Source organism: Corvus brachyrhynchos, unplaced genomic scaffold, assembly GCF_000691975.1.
Source record: "Corvus brachyrhynchos isolate BGI_N302 unplaced genomic scaffold, ASM69197v1 scaffold258, whole genome shotgun sequence".
Classification (NCBI taxonomy): Eukaryota; Metazoa; Chordata; class Aves; order Passeriformes; family Corvidae; genus Corvus; species Corvus brachyrhynchos.
In genome coordinates, this window is record NW_008240122.1 from 5,451,149 (window position 1) to 5,470,454 (window position 19,306).

At 40.5% G+C, this 19,306-nt stretch overlaps 1 protein-coding gene across 4 annotated transcripts in view; it reads right to left on the reverse strand.

Annotated features, from left to right (window-relative positions):
- Positions 1 to 19,306, reverse strand: part of PLB1 (phospholipase B1) — an 84,757-nt gene that overhangs the window by 16,234 nt on the left and 49,217 nt on the right. For all 4 annotated transcript variants that reach the window (XM_017744831.1, XM_008641746.2, XM_017744829.1 and 1 more), the window contains exons 34-47: positions 18,851 to 18,894; positions 17,510 to 17,618; positions 13,755 to 13,806; positions 13,529 to 13,609; positions 12,357 to 12,422; positions 11,855 to 11,955; positions 10,913 to 10,994; positions 10,384 to 10,488; positions 8,640 to 8,735; positions 7,465 to 7,536; positions 5,803 to 5,874; positions 3,482 to 3,542; positions 2,713 to 2,771; positions 185 to 243 (exon numbers count right to left, since the gene is read on the reverse strand). In XM_017744831.1, the coding sequence (XP_017600320.1) occupies positions 185 to 243; positions 2,713 to 2,771; positions 3,482 to 3,542; positions 5,803 to 5,874; positions 7,465 to 7,536; positions 8,640 to 8,735; positions 10,384 to 10,488; positions 10,913 to 10,994; positions 11,855 to 11,955; positions 12,357 to 12,422; positions 13,529 to 13,609; positions 13,755 to 13,806; positions 17,510 to 17,618; positions 18,851 to 18,894 (1,059 nt within the window). The remainder of the gene's footprint in view (positions 1 to 184; positions 244 to 2,712; positions 2,772 to 3,481; positions 3,543 to 5,802; positions 5,875 to 7,464; positions 7,537 to 8,639; positions 8,736 to 10,383; positions 10,489 to 10,912; positions 10,995 to 11,854; positions 11,956 to 12,356; positions 12,423 to 13,528; positions 13,610 to 13,754; positions 13,807 to 17,509; positions 17,619 to 18,850; positions 18,895 to 19,306) is intronic.

Genomic DNA, 19,306 nt, shown 5'->3' on the forward strand with positions numbered 1-19,306 from the left:
ATAAGAATCACTCCTTTTCTCTTCCAGTCCTGCCTCCTCCAGTCCTTACCAAACAATACTTGCTGTGTCAGCATCCTTGCCCTGAAGTTACATACATAAAGATGCAACTACACAACCAGGTGACCCACACTTTTAACTATGTGCACAAAAATAGAGAAAGAAAAAAACGAGCATTCTCACTCACCTCCAGGAAAGTCCCCTCCAGTCTGTTTGTAGGTCAGGTACTTTGGCTCCTACTGCAGTCTGGAAAAGATGGAAATAACAATTGATAAAATACTAAGAGAAAAAAAAGCCCTATGAATTTAGGTAGGATAGACATCATGTTTTGAAAGTGCTGAAGCAATCTGGTAACATTACTCTGCATCCAGCCAAGCTTTTGCAATATCCCAGTTCTAGCATAAGTGGTCCGTGTCCTTACTGACCACCACACACTGGCCTGTGGGCAGCCCTGCATCTCCCATACTTCAGTTTTCTGGGCTTCTCCTCATATGTAAAAGGAATTCACCTAGATAGTAAACCATGGAGCATCAGAGGAGATATAGTCCAGGCAGAGGACATCAGACTGTAAGGTCAAGGACATAAGACGCTAAAGCTACTATTCATACTGTTTTAGCAACCCAGTGGGACCCAGATTAACATCAACAGCTTTGTATTTGTTTGGATTTTTTTCTGATGGAAAATGCTTCATCCTGGCATTTCCTGAAGAAAGATGATTTTGAGAGACTTAATAATCCAGAAAAAAAGCCCCAAACACTGATGAAAAATTCCCTTCCAGTTTTAGCTGTACATAAATCAGAGGAGCTGCTTTTTAATCTGCCAAGAAAACAAATCTTTGGTGTACAATCCATTTTTCCTCTCCTGGATCCAGTCTGCTAGTCTAACACACAAGCTTGATGAGGTGTAGACAGGATTTTTTTGGCCAGTATAGATAAGCATGTTGGTGTGTCTATTGCTTTCACTGTGCACTGGGGCTGAGAAGTCAGACAGATGAATTCTAACCAGTGACATGACTAAACTGCTCAATGTTTCATTAATCTCCAACTGTATCTAGACTGAGACAGCCTTCCTTCCTGCACTGTGAACTTTCATATCCTTCAAAATTAAATAAATACATAAAGCCATCAGAACAAACACCTCTGTGCTGAATTTGAGTAGCTCACAGGATGGGGACAAACCTCTAGCAGGGTCAGCACCCTGACTCTCATTCAGGGCAGCAGCTGTGAGAAGGGGTTCTTCTGCAGCTTTACAATTTTTTAGTGGTCTCACCTAATTTTGTATTCTTCAAAAAGCCATGGTACCAATTCAGCCATAAACACTGACTGCGTTCAGGGATCGTGTGGGAAGTACCAGGAGGACAATCAGTGTCTTGGTGGACTTGGCTGCTGCAGTCCCCCTGTGTCAAGGATGCCATATGAAGTGCACGTGGCTGCTGTGAGAGGTATGAGTATGTGTACACATGTGGGAAACACTCTGCCAGTATTTCTGGCCCCCACAAATAGTTCACTTTATAAAACCCCAAAACACATCTTACTGTGGCAGTGTAACTGGTAGGAACTGCATGAACAATGGCAATATGAGAACCTACTTTGCTCAGCTCTTGAGACCAGAGACCTCAAGCATCATAATCCAGCCCCTACGACTATGGCTTTCTGAGACATTTCACATACTAAAAGAACTTATATTTTAAAAATAAGAGGTATGGGATAGTGTCATGCCTAGCATTCAATATGGGGGAGGAAATAAAGCAATTAATTTTAAGAGTCATGGCAATGGATAGGAGGGAGACTCGTAGGGTTTTCACTTATTTCTTCTAAGAAAAGCTCAAAGCTTTGCAGCAGGGGGAAAGCCAGGATTACAGCAGGTCAAGCAAAATCAGTCTCAGAGCTAATGAGAAGGTGCATGATGCATAATGAAGACATGCACACCTGCCTGTAAAATAAGCCTGATCATTTAAGGGCTTCAGACCCTTCAAGTCCCTCTGAACCCAACAGGAACAGAAGCTGCTAGAATGAGCACTGGTTTAGTTCAGGAGTTAAAATTCATAGGAACTGTTGACGCAAATGTTTGCTTTCATCCCATGCTAGAACAATTCTGTAGGGCTGTGGGATTCTAGAACTTTTTCTCAGAAAACTTCAGTGCAGATCTGCAGTATTCCCTGCTATTCTTCTCTGGGGCTTTTTTTTTTTTTTTTTTTTTTTTACTTGAAATACATCAGAGCTTTAACTGGAAGACATCTAACTCAGGAAGCAACAACTGAAAGCAAAATTCTGAAATACAGAAGTATCAGACTTATCTCAAGTGGGAAGCACTTCATTCTGCAATAAATTATTTCCATGGGAGTTTCCAGCAAATGTCTTATTGCATCAAAAATATCAACTGCTTTCACTTTTTTTTTCCCCTCATGTCAGAAGAGACTGTTCCTATAAAACAGCCACTTCCCTTTTCAAAAACACTTGAATAAACTGTATGCAACAGAGAATGGGATCCCATTTCTGTCCTGGCCTGAATTATTCATTGCTGGATTACACAATTGCTAGTGTCACTCATACCCCTAGAGGCTATTTCTTTGCAAAGGGAACCAGGAAGATGAGTTTTGCTTTGCCAAGCCAAAGCAATTTGCTTTCTATCTGATGATGTCTGACTTGACAACATCTAGGTGGAAAACGACAACTGCTCTTCTCATTCTAAATGTGGGAATACAGCAGTACTCACAGTCAGGGAATCTCCCAGTGCTCCAATGGCTTTGATGTCAGCAGGCCGGAGTTCATGTACTGTAAAACAGGAGAAGAATAAAACCAGGATTACTGACAACTGACAAAATACTGGTTAGGAGAAGAAATATGCAAGTCTTAGATTCCAATCTGATGGCATTTTTGCAGACTTTTAAGGCAGAAAAAGCCTCAGGTTCTGTGTGTCAGCTAGGCAAAATGCGTAACTTCTTGCCTTTGCTTGCAACAGTATATTACACTAACATGGAAAGAAATGGACCTTAAAACAGCTTAGGTAAAAAATGGAAACAGACTAGATATGTTTACAGATGCATACATTCAATCACTTTTAATTGGCTTACAGGTTTGGGTCATAGATCAATATTTCCTATTAAAATCTCCCTGTAAAGTCTTAAACTACACACAGCACTTGCACTGCACTGCTTATCAGAGTAAATTCCAACTTGCTAAGTCACTAACACCCCTAAAACACTAAAAGGTCAATTTTAATCTGCCATGTTGCTGTATGATAAATGATGTATATTATATATGCATATGATAAATGTGATCATATTTATCCACAGAGACATACCTGCTGTCATGTAGAACTTACTGTGAATGGCAAGACAGATTTTTTCCCTTTGTTGCTAAATATATCAGCTTTTATTGTTTACTTTCCATCTAGGATGTGCAATTTCAACATCTTACTGTCTTTAAAAACAAAAGATGAAATTTTTCCTATGTGTGATTTTAGGTTAGGAGTTCTTTCCCACCTGATGTTGGGACACGACTAGATGGAGTATGTCCAGGACACGACAGTTCACTGCCCCAATTCTGAAATGACAAGTTACAAAATTGTTTCATCTTGTAGCTAAAAGATAATGTGGAATTCATATATGGTTTAGTTGTACAGTGAAGGGCAAAACCAAGTTAAAACATACATCCTAGTTTGGCGCCTATGTAGCTCAACAGTCTTTTGCACCTCTTTGTGGAATACAGTCCAAACAATAATTACTTTTGGTGACATTTTCTAGCCAAAGCATAAAACTTTTCCAAAGGCAAAACATTTCATCTTGAAATACTGCTTATGACAAAGTTCCAGAAGGAGAATTATTTTTTCCCTCTCTGCAGCCTAGAAATTTTGGCCAAGACCTAGAAGTTGGGGTCTCCAGGTCTGAAGTCTTGCTCTATCTCAAAAGATAAGAGATGTAAAAGCAAATAAAAATCAATAATAAAATTCCCTGCAAAGTTATAATGTTATATTAATGCATTATATTATTAATAAATTATTATATTAGCTGGTGAAGGGTCTGAACATCAGTCCTACGAGAAGCAGCTGAGGAAATTGGGGTTGTTTAGTCGGGAGAAAAGGAGGCTCAGGGGTGACCTTATCACTCTGTACCACTGTGTGAAAGGAGGTGTGGTGAGGTGGGAGTCAGCCTCCTCCCAGGCAACTAGTGAAGGAACAAGGGGAAATGGACTCAAGTAGCAACAGGGAAAGTTCAGGTTGGCTATTAGAAGAAATTTATTCACTGAAAGAGTGGTCAAACATTGGAACAACCTTATATATTCTATTACTATATTATCATTCCCCACATACCTTGCCAGGACCCTATTATTTTCCTAGAAACTTTCAAAAAGGGCTTGCTTTTACTGAATATAAAATTTGAAAAATCTTCAAGGCTTTAAAAGTTCCAGTAAAGAAAACTGTCAGGCTCTAAATAATTGTACTTTACCATACATTTGTTGGTGGCATAATAGTTATTATGTATATTCCACCAACTGAAGAAATGGAATCAAACACACATTGCAGAACACCTTAGCTCACCAGCAGAGAGAGCTGATGAATGTCCCCTTCTGCTTTTTGGTAACAAGCAACCATATTAGCCAAGAAGGCAGCAAGGGAAAAACTACAATTGTTACAGTGGCCAGCCCTTGCAAGAGCAATGAGAGCTGTGTACACTGATCGAAGGGCCAGCCCTGCTACAAGCAGGAGGTCAAGCTAGGGATGTCCTGAGTCCAACCTCAGTTATTCTGTGATTGCACAGTTCTACCAGACTAAAACTACATGGACCAGTGGTCTTCAGAAAGCATGGCTGCTGTTAAAAAACATCACAACAAATTCATCTGTTCTTGTAAAAAAATGGTGCAAATAGGCTCCGCTATCAATCATTAAAGTGGTTGCAGAGGCTAGAAAGGACAGATAGGCTTATTTTTAGATCAGAGAGGAAAGTGCTGCTTTACCCTCTCTCTACTTCTTTCCTTTATCACTTCAAAAGCTGTTGCTGTTCAGATTCACTGGAAGTCCAAGAGTTACCTATTTGTCGCGGGTTCGGTTTGTGCTAACCTATAACACTATTAAAAGCATAACTCTAGCTCTACAGATAAAAATCCCATTTCAATCCTGAAAACCATGGCTTTCTAAGAAAATAACTGCTGTTCTTTGTGACCCTCAAGACATACAAAGATTTTGATACTTGGGTTAGTCATGAGCACCCCCAGTATGTCAAACTAGCCCAGCCCCATTTTGACTGCCAAGCAAATAACTGCTCCATTTCTTCAAGTCCTACACACAACGTTTGTTTTTGCAGTTTGTTTAACATACCTCATGATAGTTGCTCAATCATGGTGGAAATTAAGTCCCTTTGAAAATGGGATTCCTATCACCTTTGCACAGAGTCACACATCCAATATGTAAAGGTGACCGCCCTCTACAGGTTAAGCTTACTTGAGTGCAAGGAAGAACGGTGCCTCCAGAACAGAATATCTAAGTCTTCCTCAGATTATTTGGGGGTCAGGATTCTAAGATAACTTCTCCATACCGAGAGGAACTTGCTCTCTGAATTAATTATGCATTCTAGGTTACTTACTTCTGGTTGCAGTTTTGATACAAATGCACCAGTAATGTAATTAATTTTGTTTGGCTTTTAGGAAAACATTTGTTTACACTGGAAAAAGTGCAATGTAAGGCAGAATTCTCTTTCCAAAAACTGGTAATAGTTTATGTAATCTATAAATTCAGGATGATGTGTTAAGAGACAAGATGCAGCTTTGCATAGTTTGCCTAAAATGCAGCAAATGGTGTAACAATTACCTCTATTGGCTCTCTAGTGGGCTCCACAGGTGTGTAGTTGCTATTCTTGTATGTTCCCAGGAATGGACTGTTCTGGAGAAAGAGGAAACAAAATCAGAGAAATAAGAGAAACTAGGCAATAAGGACATGGCACAAACCACAGCAAGTGATACCAAGGTATCATATAACCAAGAAAGTAATTGCCTAAGCTGTAAAATTGGATTCTGGACTTCGGAACCATGCTCCTTCCTTAAAATTCCTAACATTTGTTTTTAGAACCTTATCATAAAAATTACATATGCCAGATGCCAATTGCAGCTTAACATTTTCCTCTCCTAATGTTCCAAATTAGACTTTATTAAATGTTTAGTCCCTTCAAAAAGCACTGAATTAAAATCTAGACAAAACTGGGCAGATCTTCTGTGTCAGCAGCAGGGAGGTGAAAGATTGCTTACTGAAAACATCATTCTTCCCTCCAAGGGAGGCTGTAGAAATTTCATCGTTATTTTTGTTCCCTACTGATGCAGCATGCATTCAGGAAGACACGCACACCATATAGGCTAAAAAATTTCACCTGGAGGCCCACTTACCTCAATTGAGAGGAACTCCAGTATCTGCATAAGGAAGTCTTAAAAAATACTAAAATTAGAAGGCAGGCTTTTATTGTACTGAAGTTTGCCTCAAAACAAATAATTTTCTGTGGCTATTGGCACTTCCATCAATGAACTTTTCATAGCACTTAGGCTTACTAAAGGCTTACCATTTCTGCAAAAAGATCTATATACATCTTTTCAAGGCATATAAAACTTTTCTTTGCCTACTTCTGAAAAACGACATCTTTGAGTAAGAGTGAAGAAAGGGAAAGAAGTATAAAATCCACATTATTTGGCAGTGAAGAAGTTGCTGAGTTAATTTAAACTTCTTGGAAAAGTGCTGGGTAAATGAAGTAGGATCAATTTGAGTGAATCTGAGGACTTCTGAAATATGCTGGTTAATAACTCAGCAGATTTTCCTCATCCGACAGGATGGACACAGTATGGACAAAAGCCTCGTGTATAAGTTGAATGCCTGTCTCCAGAATTCAGAGAACTCAGAACTCTGCTCCCTGATCTGTTCAGTTCTTTGGCCTTCTTGTTGAAACTGCTGAAGAAAGGGAGCCAATTACTGCTGCCTGCAGTGGTCATTTCCACGTGCTGGTACCTAGCAACTGTACTGCAAGTTCAGCAGCTTGTTTTGTAATTGCAGAAGCAGCTTCCAAGGAGTCTGAAGTATCCCTCTTAGGGATCAGGCCAGGAAAACCAGCCTGCCACTAATTCAAGATAGATTCTCTGTTTTCAAAGCTGCTGCGGTGCCCAAACCCCACTGATTCTGACGGGAAAGTTAATGCAGCATATTCTGTTGTTTGCTGCTTGAGCTGCCTCTGTACTTCACAAACAACAAAAAACAACCTCTGCTACAACTGCAAACACACAAATCAGCATGTTGTCAATCAGTATTCACGGCCCAGCAAAATGGCCACGGGACACCAGCACAGGTATATAAGAACACCTGCTCACTCAGAGGTAAACAGAGAGCAAAGCTTTAAGTAAACTGCTTCCACATATACCAAACGCCTGCTCTCTGCAGCAAGCACAAGCAGTACAGCCTCCTGATAGCCACCTTCCAAAGTGTGGGTATATTTACCTGAGCTGGACAGCCAAGGACGATGTCAGCCGAGAAATCAAATGAGTTAGCTTTCTGGCCTACAGGCTGTAACTACAAAACAAAGACAAAAGAACCTGTTTTTTTAACCATGTCAGCTCAAATTTGCATAACAATTCTAATTTTAAAAACTCCGACATACATATACCTTTCAAATCTATATAAAGATGCCTGCATTTACAGACCTAGACTTACAGCCAAGGCTGAAAGGCATCTACTTCTCAGAAAGAACATGGCAACTGCAAAACAAAAGAGCAGCTCTAGAAAGAAGCTTAAAATGGGAAGTGGAAAGCTACAGTGGATCAGTTTAAACTCCTGGAGGATTTTGGCAGGCACATGAAGTACCTTGGAACTTCGCCAGAAAGCAAGGTCATAAACTTTCTTCTCTTGCATAAAAGACGTTAAGAGTCCCTCAATTTTTTATAGCTAAGATGCATGATGGCATCTCCAACAAAAGGCTGTTTATGTGTAGAAGATAATACCAAATCTAATTAGAGGTACTGCTTGATGATTGCTTGCAATCATGTCAGCTGTTAAAATATTACCCCAAAGTATATGGAAGTTACTGTTCAGGATCCAAGATACTGCCTCTGACTGCTGGGTACTCCTGCACTGCAATGCTAAGTAAAATGGGTTTGCTTAAGCAGTCTTTAGTGACTCATTTTCATTGAGCTTAACTCATTTCCAAAAGTAGTAAAACTGAACTGAATTAAAGCCACTTTAAGTCCTAATGAGACATTAAGAACACATGGATTTAAAACAAACTTCTAAGCAATCCATTTTAAATTGACGGATGCAGTTACAATTCTTTATTTGGTGGTTTCCCATAGCAGCCCATAGAAACATCATCCTTATAAAATGCTATCCCGCCTTGCATGAAAACAGATGAAGACGACTCAGACGACAGATGAAGCTGCCCAGATGAAGCCACAAAATGACTGTGATCGTGCACTTGCAGCACCCCACATGCTTTAAGAACCAAGAGATTCTAGGCAGAGAGAAGTGCCAAGCCAAGAGGGTGTTTAACTAGGTAAGGAGAGACAAACACAAGGTCCAGCACTACCCAGGCCTTAATTGCAATGATTATTACAGAGATCATTTTAATGGTAGTCAGGTCTAGGTGAAGATCTCATTATATGCAGAACCTGTCACCTTACCACAGCATTCCAGAGGGCCTTGGCAAGCTGAGAATGGCCTTTCTGGCTCGGATGGAAGCAGTCAGGTGCAAAGTAGGAGACATCTGGATTCCCATCCTACAAATAAAAGCACAAAGGACATCTGGGTGTAGAAGAATCCCCACGGTTCCAACCTGGAGTTGCTGAGGCCAAATCGCAACCAGTAAAGAGAGATTCGTGTCACTTGTTGTCCCTGCTCCATTGCAGGAAGGATCCTGGTTATCTGGTAATACAAACTGTACTTCAGCAGACCCGTGAGCTACCAGAAACACTTAGCTAGAGATGATTATATGCCTCCATGGGCATATCCACCCAGAAGCAGCAAAACCACCATTTTCAATTACAGGTACAGCTCCTCTTCAGGTTCTGCAGTTAGGATGGGTTCCTCTCTTTGGTTCCAGCTGTCAGTAGAACTGGAACCACAGGCAACATTATGCTCTGCAGTACCTTCTGCACAGCTGTGAGTTTTGAAAGGATCAAGAAGCGAGTGTTTGATGGAAGGCAGCTGGGCTGACCAGGCACACCAGAGCAGTCTCCTTTCTGAACAAAGCTGTACTTTAATACAGCACTGGAGGGTCTGAAGGAAATGGAGTTTGAAAATTTAAATATTTAAATATCACACAAATACCAAAATTAGGGTCACACATGACCGAAACAACACTTTTGGTCAGAGAAGTTCTTCCTCAAAACTTGAGTGGGTTCTGTTTCAGTGTGGTTTGGCTTGCTTTTTAGAGGATTATTACTAAAATTTGCACCATATCTTTTGCCATGTTTAGAGACAGAGTTTTCAGTTCAGGAACATCTGAATGTTGTCTGAGATAAGAAAAAGAGCATCCTGAACTTCTTAAAATCTGAACGAATGCTTGTGAGACTACAAAAAATGGTTCAAAAATATTTTGCTGCTTCTGTTTTTATTTCTGTGTTCCCTACTCTCAGTACCAAGATCCCTAGGGATGACTTTTCATAGGCACCAGCTTCATGCACAAACAAACAAGACAAAAGGCCTGTGAAGTTTTCAGTCAGTTTTCCAAATTTGCCTGTAGCAGCATCTTGGTTTTTCAAAATTTCACCAGCTATTGGGAACATTTTCAGAATCAGACCAGTTCAATTATGCCAGAGCAATCCCTGCGCAATATTTTGCCCCATTTGCTCTTAGCTCCAGGTACATATGAAAATAGTTTCAGCTTTAGGGAAAGTTTGAGTCTTTTCCTAGATTTACAGCTTACTGGAACTTGCCATTCAAGGAACTGAAATATACATCAACATGTACATATTAACTACATAAAACTACTTCCACGAGATCATAGGTAAACTTCCCTTTCTGTCAGACACAGAAAAATGAGTTATGTGGCATAAAGGGGAGCTAACACCATAGTCTCCACTGAGCAATGCAGCTATGCTGCTTTAAGAAGTGTAACTTAATAACTCTTTTATTAATCAGGTTGTATTTTCAGGAATAAAAATATTTATGTACCTTAAAGAACATACACAAACAAACCTCTTAAATCAGGTTTTGACTCATTTTCCAAAAGAGTAATTGGAATTGACAGAACATGTAAAACTAAGAAGTTCTGACTATCTGAAGAAATCTGTTGTACTATACCAAAAAGCAGCAACTTCTCATAAGAAAAGCACAGAACAAAGTGAAACTATTTTGCATATGGTCTCTACAGGTAAGAGACCCATCCTTAGTCCTTTAAATGCAGAAGTCACCTTTAGATCATACCTGATCAAGAGAAGTCTCGAGATTTTGGAGGAAAGGTTGGATGACCACTGTGAAATTTTCATGAGTGTCATATCTGCCAGACTCTATCAGTCTCTGAACGCCAAGCTGCAAGAAACAAAAAACCATCAGCCATACCTCAACATCTCACATCACAACTACTTTCTTTGTTTGGGTTTTCTGAAAGCCCTGGAATCAAAAGGAAGTTTTACTTGTGAACTTAAATAGCCTCAGACATTGCCAAAGGAGGGCTGAGATGTTGCAAAGGGGCTGAGAAGGCTGGAACACTGAAACTGTTTGTCAGGGACAGGATTTTGGTGACTAAACTCCCACCGATTAACCTCTACCAGGAAACATAGTTTTTCTGAAGACCTCTGCTGCTCGTTTTGGTCACATGATAGGTTTGGATAGCAGCAAATGACCTCCTGCCAAGTTCATAATTTGGATGAAATACTAATATGATATATGCTTGGTAATCAAGAGCTCACCTCCACTGGAAATAAAGTAACTGTACCACTCTTGATAGCCATACCTGGTAAGCTTTGGTGGCATCCCTCACCATCGTTAAATTTTCTGAGTTTTCTTCTCCTGTGAGAACACAGCTACACAGATTACTGTGGGGGAGGTTAGAGGAGAGAACAGGAATAGAGAGAGTTAAACATCTGATAATGCAGAAGCCACCCTTTGCCACCCAATGCCCTCATGACATTACTTCTTGATCCTTTCAGAACTCACAGCTGTGCAGAAGGTACTGCAGAGCATAATGTTGCCTGTGGTTCCAGTCATGTTTCTGTGAAAACGTTTTATTGTCCTTGCTACTTAGTCTTATTTTCTGCCTCACATGAATGATAATACTCTAAGGAATTTTGGTTTCACACCCAGATATATCAAAATAGTGCACACTGCACAGAGGGCAGTTTGTTTTATTAATTACACCCTGGCATCCAAAGGCCCTGCAGACTGACAGAGGTCTGACACCAGACCCCCTGGGAACTAGAAAACAGGTCTTTGAAATGTACTGCCTGCTTTACCTCTGAGCTGATACTGTTCCAATCAACAATTCCTTTTGCATTCCCAAGACAGAGAATTTCTCTCTGTCTGAAAGGTCAGCAAAGAATGCAAATTACCAACTGCACTAAAGCCTCTGAAACAGGAGAAGCCTGTTTACTCTGGAAATACACCATGTTCCCACAAAAAGGCCTGCAAATTCAAATGTTTGTGCACTTCAACCCCATCTTGAAGAACCCTGTATCAGTAACTTTAACCATAGCCTTTGAGGTGTACATCATGTACAGTTCTAGATATGGAACACACTTAGGTCAAAGCCAAGAGAAGGAAATGCCATCAGGCAGGGTGATGTCAGCACTGCATGGGAAGTCCACAGGACTGTGCTGCTACCTTTAAACATCAGCTCAAATTATGAGAGAAGCATGGAATAAAAACACAAATGGGACAAAAGGAAGACAAGCCTTACTCTGCCAAGTAAGTGGGGCACTGAACTGGAGTGTCCACAAATAACTGTCTTAGAGGGAGGATGTCCATCACATCGACCAGACTCACTAGAGCTTTTGGAACCTGAAAGGCAAGTCAGACTTTAGCTTAGAAGGAACAGGTTACACAGCCCACAGTGCATTTATTTTACCCCAAGGTCCAGCCATTTGACACACCCCTTCCCTTTCTCCACCACTGGAAGGATAAAAAAATTTAAAAGAATGAAAAAGCAACAAACTCCCCCAACTCAGCTTTCTATTCTTTTCCCACACCATAGCTCAGTGTTACTATCTGTCATTTCAGACTGCATCTCACTACTGCAGATAGACAAGACAAAAGAAAATGGTTTTTGTAGAAGTCAACAGCATACGTTTGGTACCAGAATGGAAAAAAAACCCCACAAAATCAAACAAACAGAAGAGCTAGCATCAGTCAGTCATGTCTCAGTGTGAGCTAGAATGCTGGGATAATTTCACGCTACTTGCCTCCTTGTGCAGAATATCAAGAGTTTCTTGAATCCTTTTGATGTAATTCCCAGCTGAGTAGTGAACCTGATAGAAACAGAAGAGATTACTGTCAAATGGAGACACGAAGAATTTAGGTTGGGAGGCTGGAGAATCACATTAATTCACTTCCTCTTCTGCCCTACAATGCTGTGGTCAGTAGAATGTTCTTGCTTCTTTCTAGAGACTAGGGATTTTAAACATTGCAATTAATCTAAAACATAGGGAGGCTCGGTGAAAGTTTGGATTTAAAATAAGCCTTGTTGAGTAGCAGCATATTTAACCCAAATCCACTGGGCCCTTCACATAAAAATGCAGGAAGGAGCCCAATCTGAATGCATGCTGAACAGCACAAACCAAACAGCCATAAGCATGCTCACAGCCACTGATAAGCTCTCATAAAATTATGGGAAATCATTGCTTGTCAAGGTCATAGCTATAAATAAGGCTATAAAACTTGGCAGCAGCAGCAAAGATGCCTAGCAAGGCTCCTGCAGAAGCAGCACATTTCTCAAGCACAAGGGGTTGCAGGAGAATTGAAAATGCTCACAAGAAGTTAGCATATTAAAGGCAAGAGAGTGAGAGCTGGCAGTGAAAGGTGGCCTCTCCCTGCCGCCTGCCCACTCAACTCCCATGATCTCCTTATGGCAGCCCTAAAGGCTTTTCCACAATCCAGAGAAGCATAACATTCAAATATGACTGAGCACTGCAGCAACTCCCCTTGTACATACACCTCACCTGCTCCTAGCACCTCCCTACACTGTGAATTATGGGGTGATGACAATTGTAGGGTTGCACTGCTTTGAACTACCACTACCATTCTTGGATGTCTAAAGAGGCCAAGCTAGCAGCAGAGCAGTTACCACATCAGAGGAGTGAGGCATTTCTTCCCTTCCATTTTTTGCTTATGATCAAAAGACAGTAGCCAAAGCAGTGGTTCTTAGCCTGGAGTAAGCCAGAGAAAACAAAACCATCCTACTCTGTTGCTGGTAATTTTTATATCAGGGTACTGCCAGCAACAACCCCTGTCAAAACATAGAGCAGCCCATCTATAACTCATGTTATCTCTGTGAAGCCTTTATGGATCCATAGGTTTCCCTCGAGGTGTTTCTACACCGACACCCCCGTTTCAGATAACCACTTCCACTACTCACAGGGTCTTTGCAATAGTTGCACAGATCGTTGCCTCCAATATGCACTGTTATGAGCTTCCAGTCAGCACTGAAGTCAATTCTCTGTGCAATAAAGAAGAAAACGACGACTCTGAATTTCTTTAACTCTGTGATATGCATGTGGGGTCATTGCAGGTGCATCTGTTGTGTCAAGCAACACCTATTTCTATTCACGCTTGTATGTTTAAAGGGGTCTCAGACAACTTACCTGATCAGTTTTCATAAGTCTCACGAGATTTCTTGCTTGGGCTGGCAAGTGCCTGGAAAGAAGGAGAACTAGTGAGAGAAAGAAACTCCGGTATTGAGAAATCAACATTACCACACTTCAGACATCTTAAGTCAAGTTATCAGATCCCGGAAGGGTTGAGTGAGGACACATTACAATACTCATGTTGCTGTGATCAAATTACAGGTTCACATCTTGGTGATAAAATCAACATCAAATCAAACTTGAATACAGATTTTACTCAAGTTCAGTAATTTATCTGGAACCATAAGTTCAGCTCCTATTACAGTGCTTAGCACCTCAAACAGCTGAAAAGCCAGACACGGCAACAGTTGTTACAGAGAGCCTCTGCAGAGCTAGGCTGTTACCAGCCTATTCTTTGTAGACTAAAAGAAGGGAATCCCCAGTCCCAATATTTAGCTGACCTCCTGAGCAACATGCCCCTGAAAAACTTACGTTTCAGAGTTCACTGTGCACACTGTCCTCATTTTTGTAGTCTGAACCCAGAATCAGTACATAACTATGTGAAACAGCTCTGTGCACACAACTTTTCCAGGGTAATTAAAAATTAAAAAACCCTTCAAGATTACTCAGACAAGTTAAGATGACAGCCTTGCTGCTTTCCAATAGCCAGGTGAGCACTCTTTCTCTTTTTTCTGTACACACACATATATATCGATAGATTAGATAGATAGATAGAGAGATAGATAACTAAAGCGCAATGAGTTTTGAGTTACCTAGGCTGAATGCTTCAGCTTTGTTTCACTGCCCTGACACATTGGTCTTCAAATATGCATAGAGAAGAGAAGAGAATGGGGTCAGAAATCATTGACCTTCCAGGCAGGTCTGTGGTTTGGAATGAGCTGCATCTCCCTCCAGGCTCTTGTTAAAGACACCAGCTGTCTATCATTTCTGGGAGCATATCAGCTGACACTTGTTTTGTATGGCAACCAGAGTTTAGCTCTCCTTTGCAATGCTTTGTTTACTGTAGGAAAAAGAGAGGCCTCTCACCACCCTTTTCCAGTTGAATACTGATCTAACACTGGCATGGGAGCATCTACTAAGGAATGAACCCTGTCATACATCTACTTGTGACACAGACACTGCGGGCATGTAGTAGTTCTTATCACCATTACCCTTGTCCAATGCCATAACCTACTTATTTATATCCCAAAGCTATCACAAGCCACCACAATTTCCTTCTGTTCTTACTGTGGAAACCCCTAAGCTAGGGCATTGACTTCAATATTGACACAGAAGAAAACATCACTTCTTGATCTGACAGTCCACAACATATTTGATTTCTCATGCAGTCAGTGAGGTGCTGGTGCATCCTGAGCCAATGCAGTCAGCAAGATCCAATAACATCTTGAATGAAGTAGTGCCAGCAATCATCCATCCTTGAACTGCAGTTTCAACCAAATTTAGATCCTGACCAATGGAAAAAGTTTGCTAAAGGGTTATACAGATATTCACAGTTCCTGTCACCTGTTTTCTCCTCTCTCTTAAATTCTTAACCTCCTTTTTTTTTTTTTTCTCACATGAAATCAGATCCCTCAGCCAGGTTCTGCTTCAGCAACATTATTCAGATCTTTCCTTAACTCTGTCATGTACTTAAGTACTTAAGATACTTAACTCTATCATGTAATTAATGAATGCAGATAGGCTTTTTTGCTGAATGAGACCTGCATTACTACATTTTCACTTAGTTCAATAAAGAGCTCTTCAAAGCAGCCATGCCATTTCTTATGCCTGGTTTCCATAAACTGGTAAGGCTGCAAAATTATCTGATTTCAGAAATGTCCCAGCACCTCTGGAAAGCACTTTCCAGATTAGCACCATAAAGCAAGACAGGCCAGGTAACAATTCTTAAATACCAGCATTAGCTGGTGGACTTCTTGTGCCCTGTGAATCACTGGAAAATGGATGGTTTTGGCTGACGGAGAATAAATGCTGGATTGTATCATCATTCCCGGGTCAAATACCTAAAGCAGGAAAAAAGTTTCCTTATGTTGCAATACATTCCAGTAGATGAATTAATCTTCTCAGGTACATCAAGAGCCAAAACATTATAGAACAGAGCCCCAAAAGGAGTATCTCAGAGCTCAGGGCTAGTAGTTTACAGGACTTTACTTTTGCACAACTTTCTGCAGACAATTATGAGACAGAGAAACATCAGAAGACAAGCAGAAATCTGGCATGATTGTTGTCTGTGTCTCCTTGCTGAATGTTTACAAAACATGGTTACAAAACAAAGATAGCTCGATTTCATGATGTTTATCCAGACCAGTCACTTGCAGGGGAAGAGAGAAAACTAATTGGTGTAGATGAAGTAAGCAATTTTCATTAGACTGGCATGGATCAACTCATTTCAAACAGCTAACAAATAGCTATTTAATAGCAATGCCTGGGTTGCTGCTGATACAAGTTGTCTTAAGTTATAATGGTGACTTAAGAGGTTGTGTATCCTGCTTCAAGTCCTCCCACCAAACCAAAAAGACTTTTTAGGGATTTAGCCAATAAAGAATGCAAGACAGGCACCTATCTCGTTCTTTCATGCAACAAGCAAAAACTGGAGGTAATCTGGATGTATGCTGAATACAGTATGTTAATACAGTCTCATTAATGGCTGATGCACATTTCACTGACATACACGGATACATTTGGTCATCACCAGGTAAAAAAAGGCCTTCTCTCAGTTCTGGGGGGGGCTGTAGGATACAGCAGGGGACCTAGTGCCCTATTTCTGTCATGAAATCCATGTATTTACTGAGATTACCAGAATGACTCAGAAGTTACTCAAGGCCTACAGGAGAGCAATAAAAAAACCTGATAAATCCTAATAATCTTTGTTTAGCTACAGCAAATGCAAACACCTCTCTTGGCTTCAGAACTTCACTTCCAAGACTCCTTCAGAAAGCAAGACGAATTTTTCTTTAAACAAACAAATTAAGGTCTGGGTAATATCAATTCACAATGTCAAATCCAGGCATGGTCTGCCAGATTCTGTGCCCAAACTATGACTGAATTCAAGCAGCCATCTGTTTTGTTAATTAAACATCACTGACTTTGAATAAGTATCCAGGGATTTCTATGATAAGCAATGTAGCAAAGCTCAACTCATGGAGCTTCCCAGGTGTGACTAAAAGCAAAGAGCCAAATTCAGATGACTGCAAGACATTACAATCCCTATTATATTGGCAGAACAGGCTGCAACTGCACCAGGTCTGCAATGCACCAAAACCCATGTATGACCATTAGTAATTCTCTTTTCTTAAGCTTCCAGACTGTTTTTTTCCCTGCCTCTTTCTTGTCCTCTCCTGCTTGCTTATCCAAAAACCTGAGGCCATAATTATGTAAGATTTCATCCTGTTTCACTCCTACTTTCTCTTTATCAATTCATTGCATGTTCAATTTCTACAAACATTCATGTTCTCAGAGATTTATTGACCAATAAATAGATAAATGAATAGATATTGAACAGGAAGGGTAGAAACCTCCAAAGAGAGCTTACCGGTTTCTTGTTTGTGGATTTCATAACCAGGATTGTTAGTTTCATTTGAAAGTTCAGCTATGAAATAAACCCATACATTTAACATGTTTTGAGCCAATTTTCAACTCTAACTCAACTGGTTTTGCTTGCTCTTCAGAGCAAGCTGTGACAGCACATGAGACAGTTGAAAGGCAATTAGATGAAGCATCCATCACCTAAAAATGTAAAACAAGAAGCTACATACTCAGCCTGTGCTCCAGGAACTGCTTGGTTAAGGAATGCATTGGAATCATTCTCACTCCCGGTACCAGTAGAGTAGCCCATGATCTTAACATTGAACTTTCGAAAGATGTCTGAAAAACAAAGGTGGCAATGAAGGCAAAGAGACTCCAGCTGCTCCCTGCCTACAGGGACTAGCACACACCAGCACTGCCACAGTTTTGTCTCTGACAGCACAGCTGCTGCTGCTAGATGGATTCACCAAGCAGTGTGGAGGGGGTCACCAGCTGGCAGTGACTCAGACGGCAGTGTGCTTGCAGTGCCCTGCACTGGCACCAGCAGATAAGAAGAGCAGAATTGAGGACTACCACGTGCAGTTCTCTCTCATGTTGTAGTGGTTAAAGCCTAAAATAAAATTCTCACACATACGATGTTGACTTTGTGAAGTGAGTGCAAAGGGTCCTTCAGCCCAGCAGGAGCTGGTTTTCAGCTAAAGGATCTGGGTCTTCTTCACTGCTGTGCAAAATCTCATGCTACTGACAAATGTGAGGAACAAAGCCTTAGATGCATGGTTCTGATGAAGTCCCACCATGTTCTCCACAGTAGTTTCCAAAAGGAAGTTGACAGTAATTTACAGCTGAGAGTGAACATGGCCACATCGCAAACTATAAAATCTACTCTAATCTCAAAGACTGAGTTTAATCACGTCTTAATGAGGGCTTTAGCAAATGTAATAGGACTCAATGAATCAATTAATTGCTGGTTCTAATTATATTCCTGTTACATTCTGCTTAAAATAGTGGTCAACACACAAAAGAACAGTTTACTGGCCCTCTTCGAATGGAAGTTTATTATTGCAGCTGATCCAAACTGAAACTCGAGAGGCTTTACATTAACAATAGACTGAGATATGAAAAGTTGCAGGTTTCAATGAAGAGGAAGTTAAAATTATGTATATAAAAGACGTGTTATGAGTAGGCAGCTTTATTTACCAAAGAGGCCTACTCTATGCAAATATTTCTTTTGGAAATAATTGTGATGGAATATTTATTAAAAGCAAATATTAAGTACATCATGAGCACGGACATAGCAAGGTTATTTAGAAATTCAAATAATACTCAACAAAGAGTTGAAAAGGAAGAGGGAAAAGGAAGTAAGGGAATTTCTATCAGGTTCTCAGCGTCATTGATGAAGGCAACTTTTTATTTTTTAATCGTAGGATACTGTTTCTTTTAAAGGTAGTTCTTGTTAATTACACTAAACCAGCTTTGAGATACTTAAAAGCTCTCTAGAAATCCATCAGAAATGAGCCCACTGCATCTCCTCGATCTTGCCATATTTTATATCTAGCAAAGCGTTTACTTACTAGGTAGAGTTGTCACATTCTCCAACGACTCATCTCCTCCAATACTAAAATGAGAAAGGAAAATCCCAGTCACTCATCTCTTATCTGGACACACACAATAAACAAAGTGAAAACTTGCCATACATCATGGGGAAGAGCAAAGGGTTATTAATTTAGTAACTATTGATCAGAATCCATGGAGAGGACAGAAGTGGAAGTGCTATTGGGGAGAACAGGTGAGGTTTCAGTGGTGAAGATGCCCGTCAGAAAGATTTAATGCTCTTGCAGATGTACAGGATCAATAGTCAATCATTTATCAAGTGGAAGAAAAATGCCTGACATAGCTTCATACTCAAATGATCAAGCCTTAAGTATTGCAGATTAGAAGGTCAACTTTGAGGCCCACTCCAGCCTCATGAAGCCACTCTAAGGCAACACCAAACACAGACAGCCCTTGAATGACCAGAGAGGTTCAGC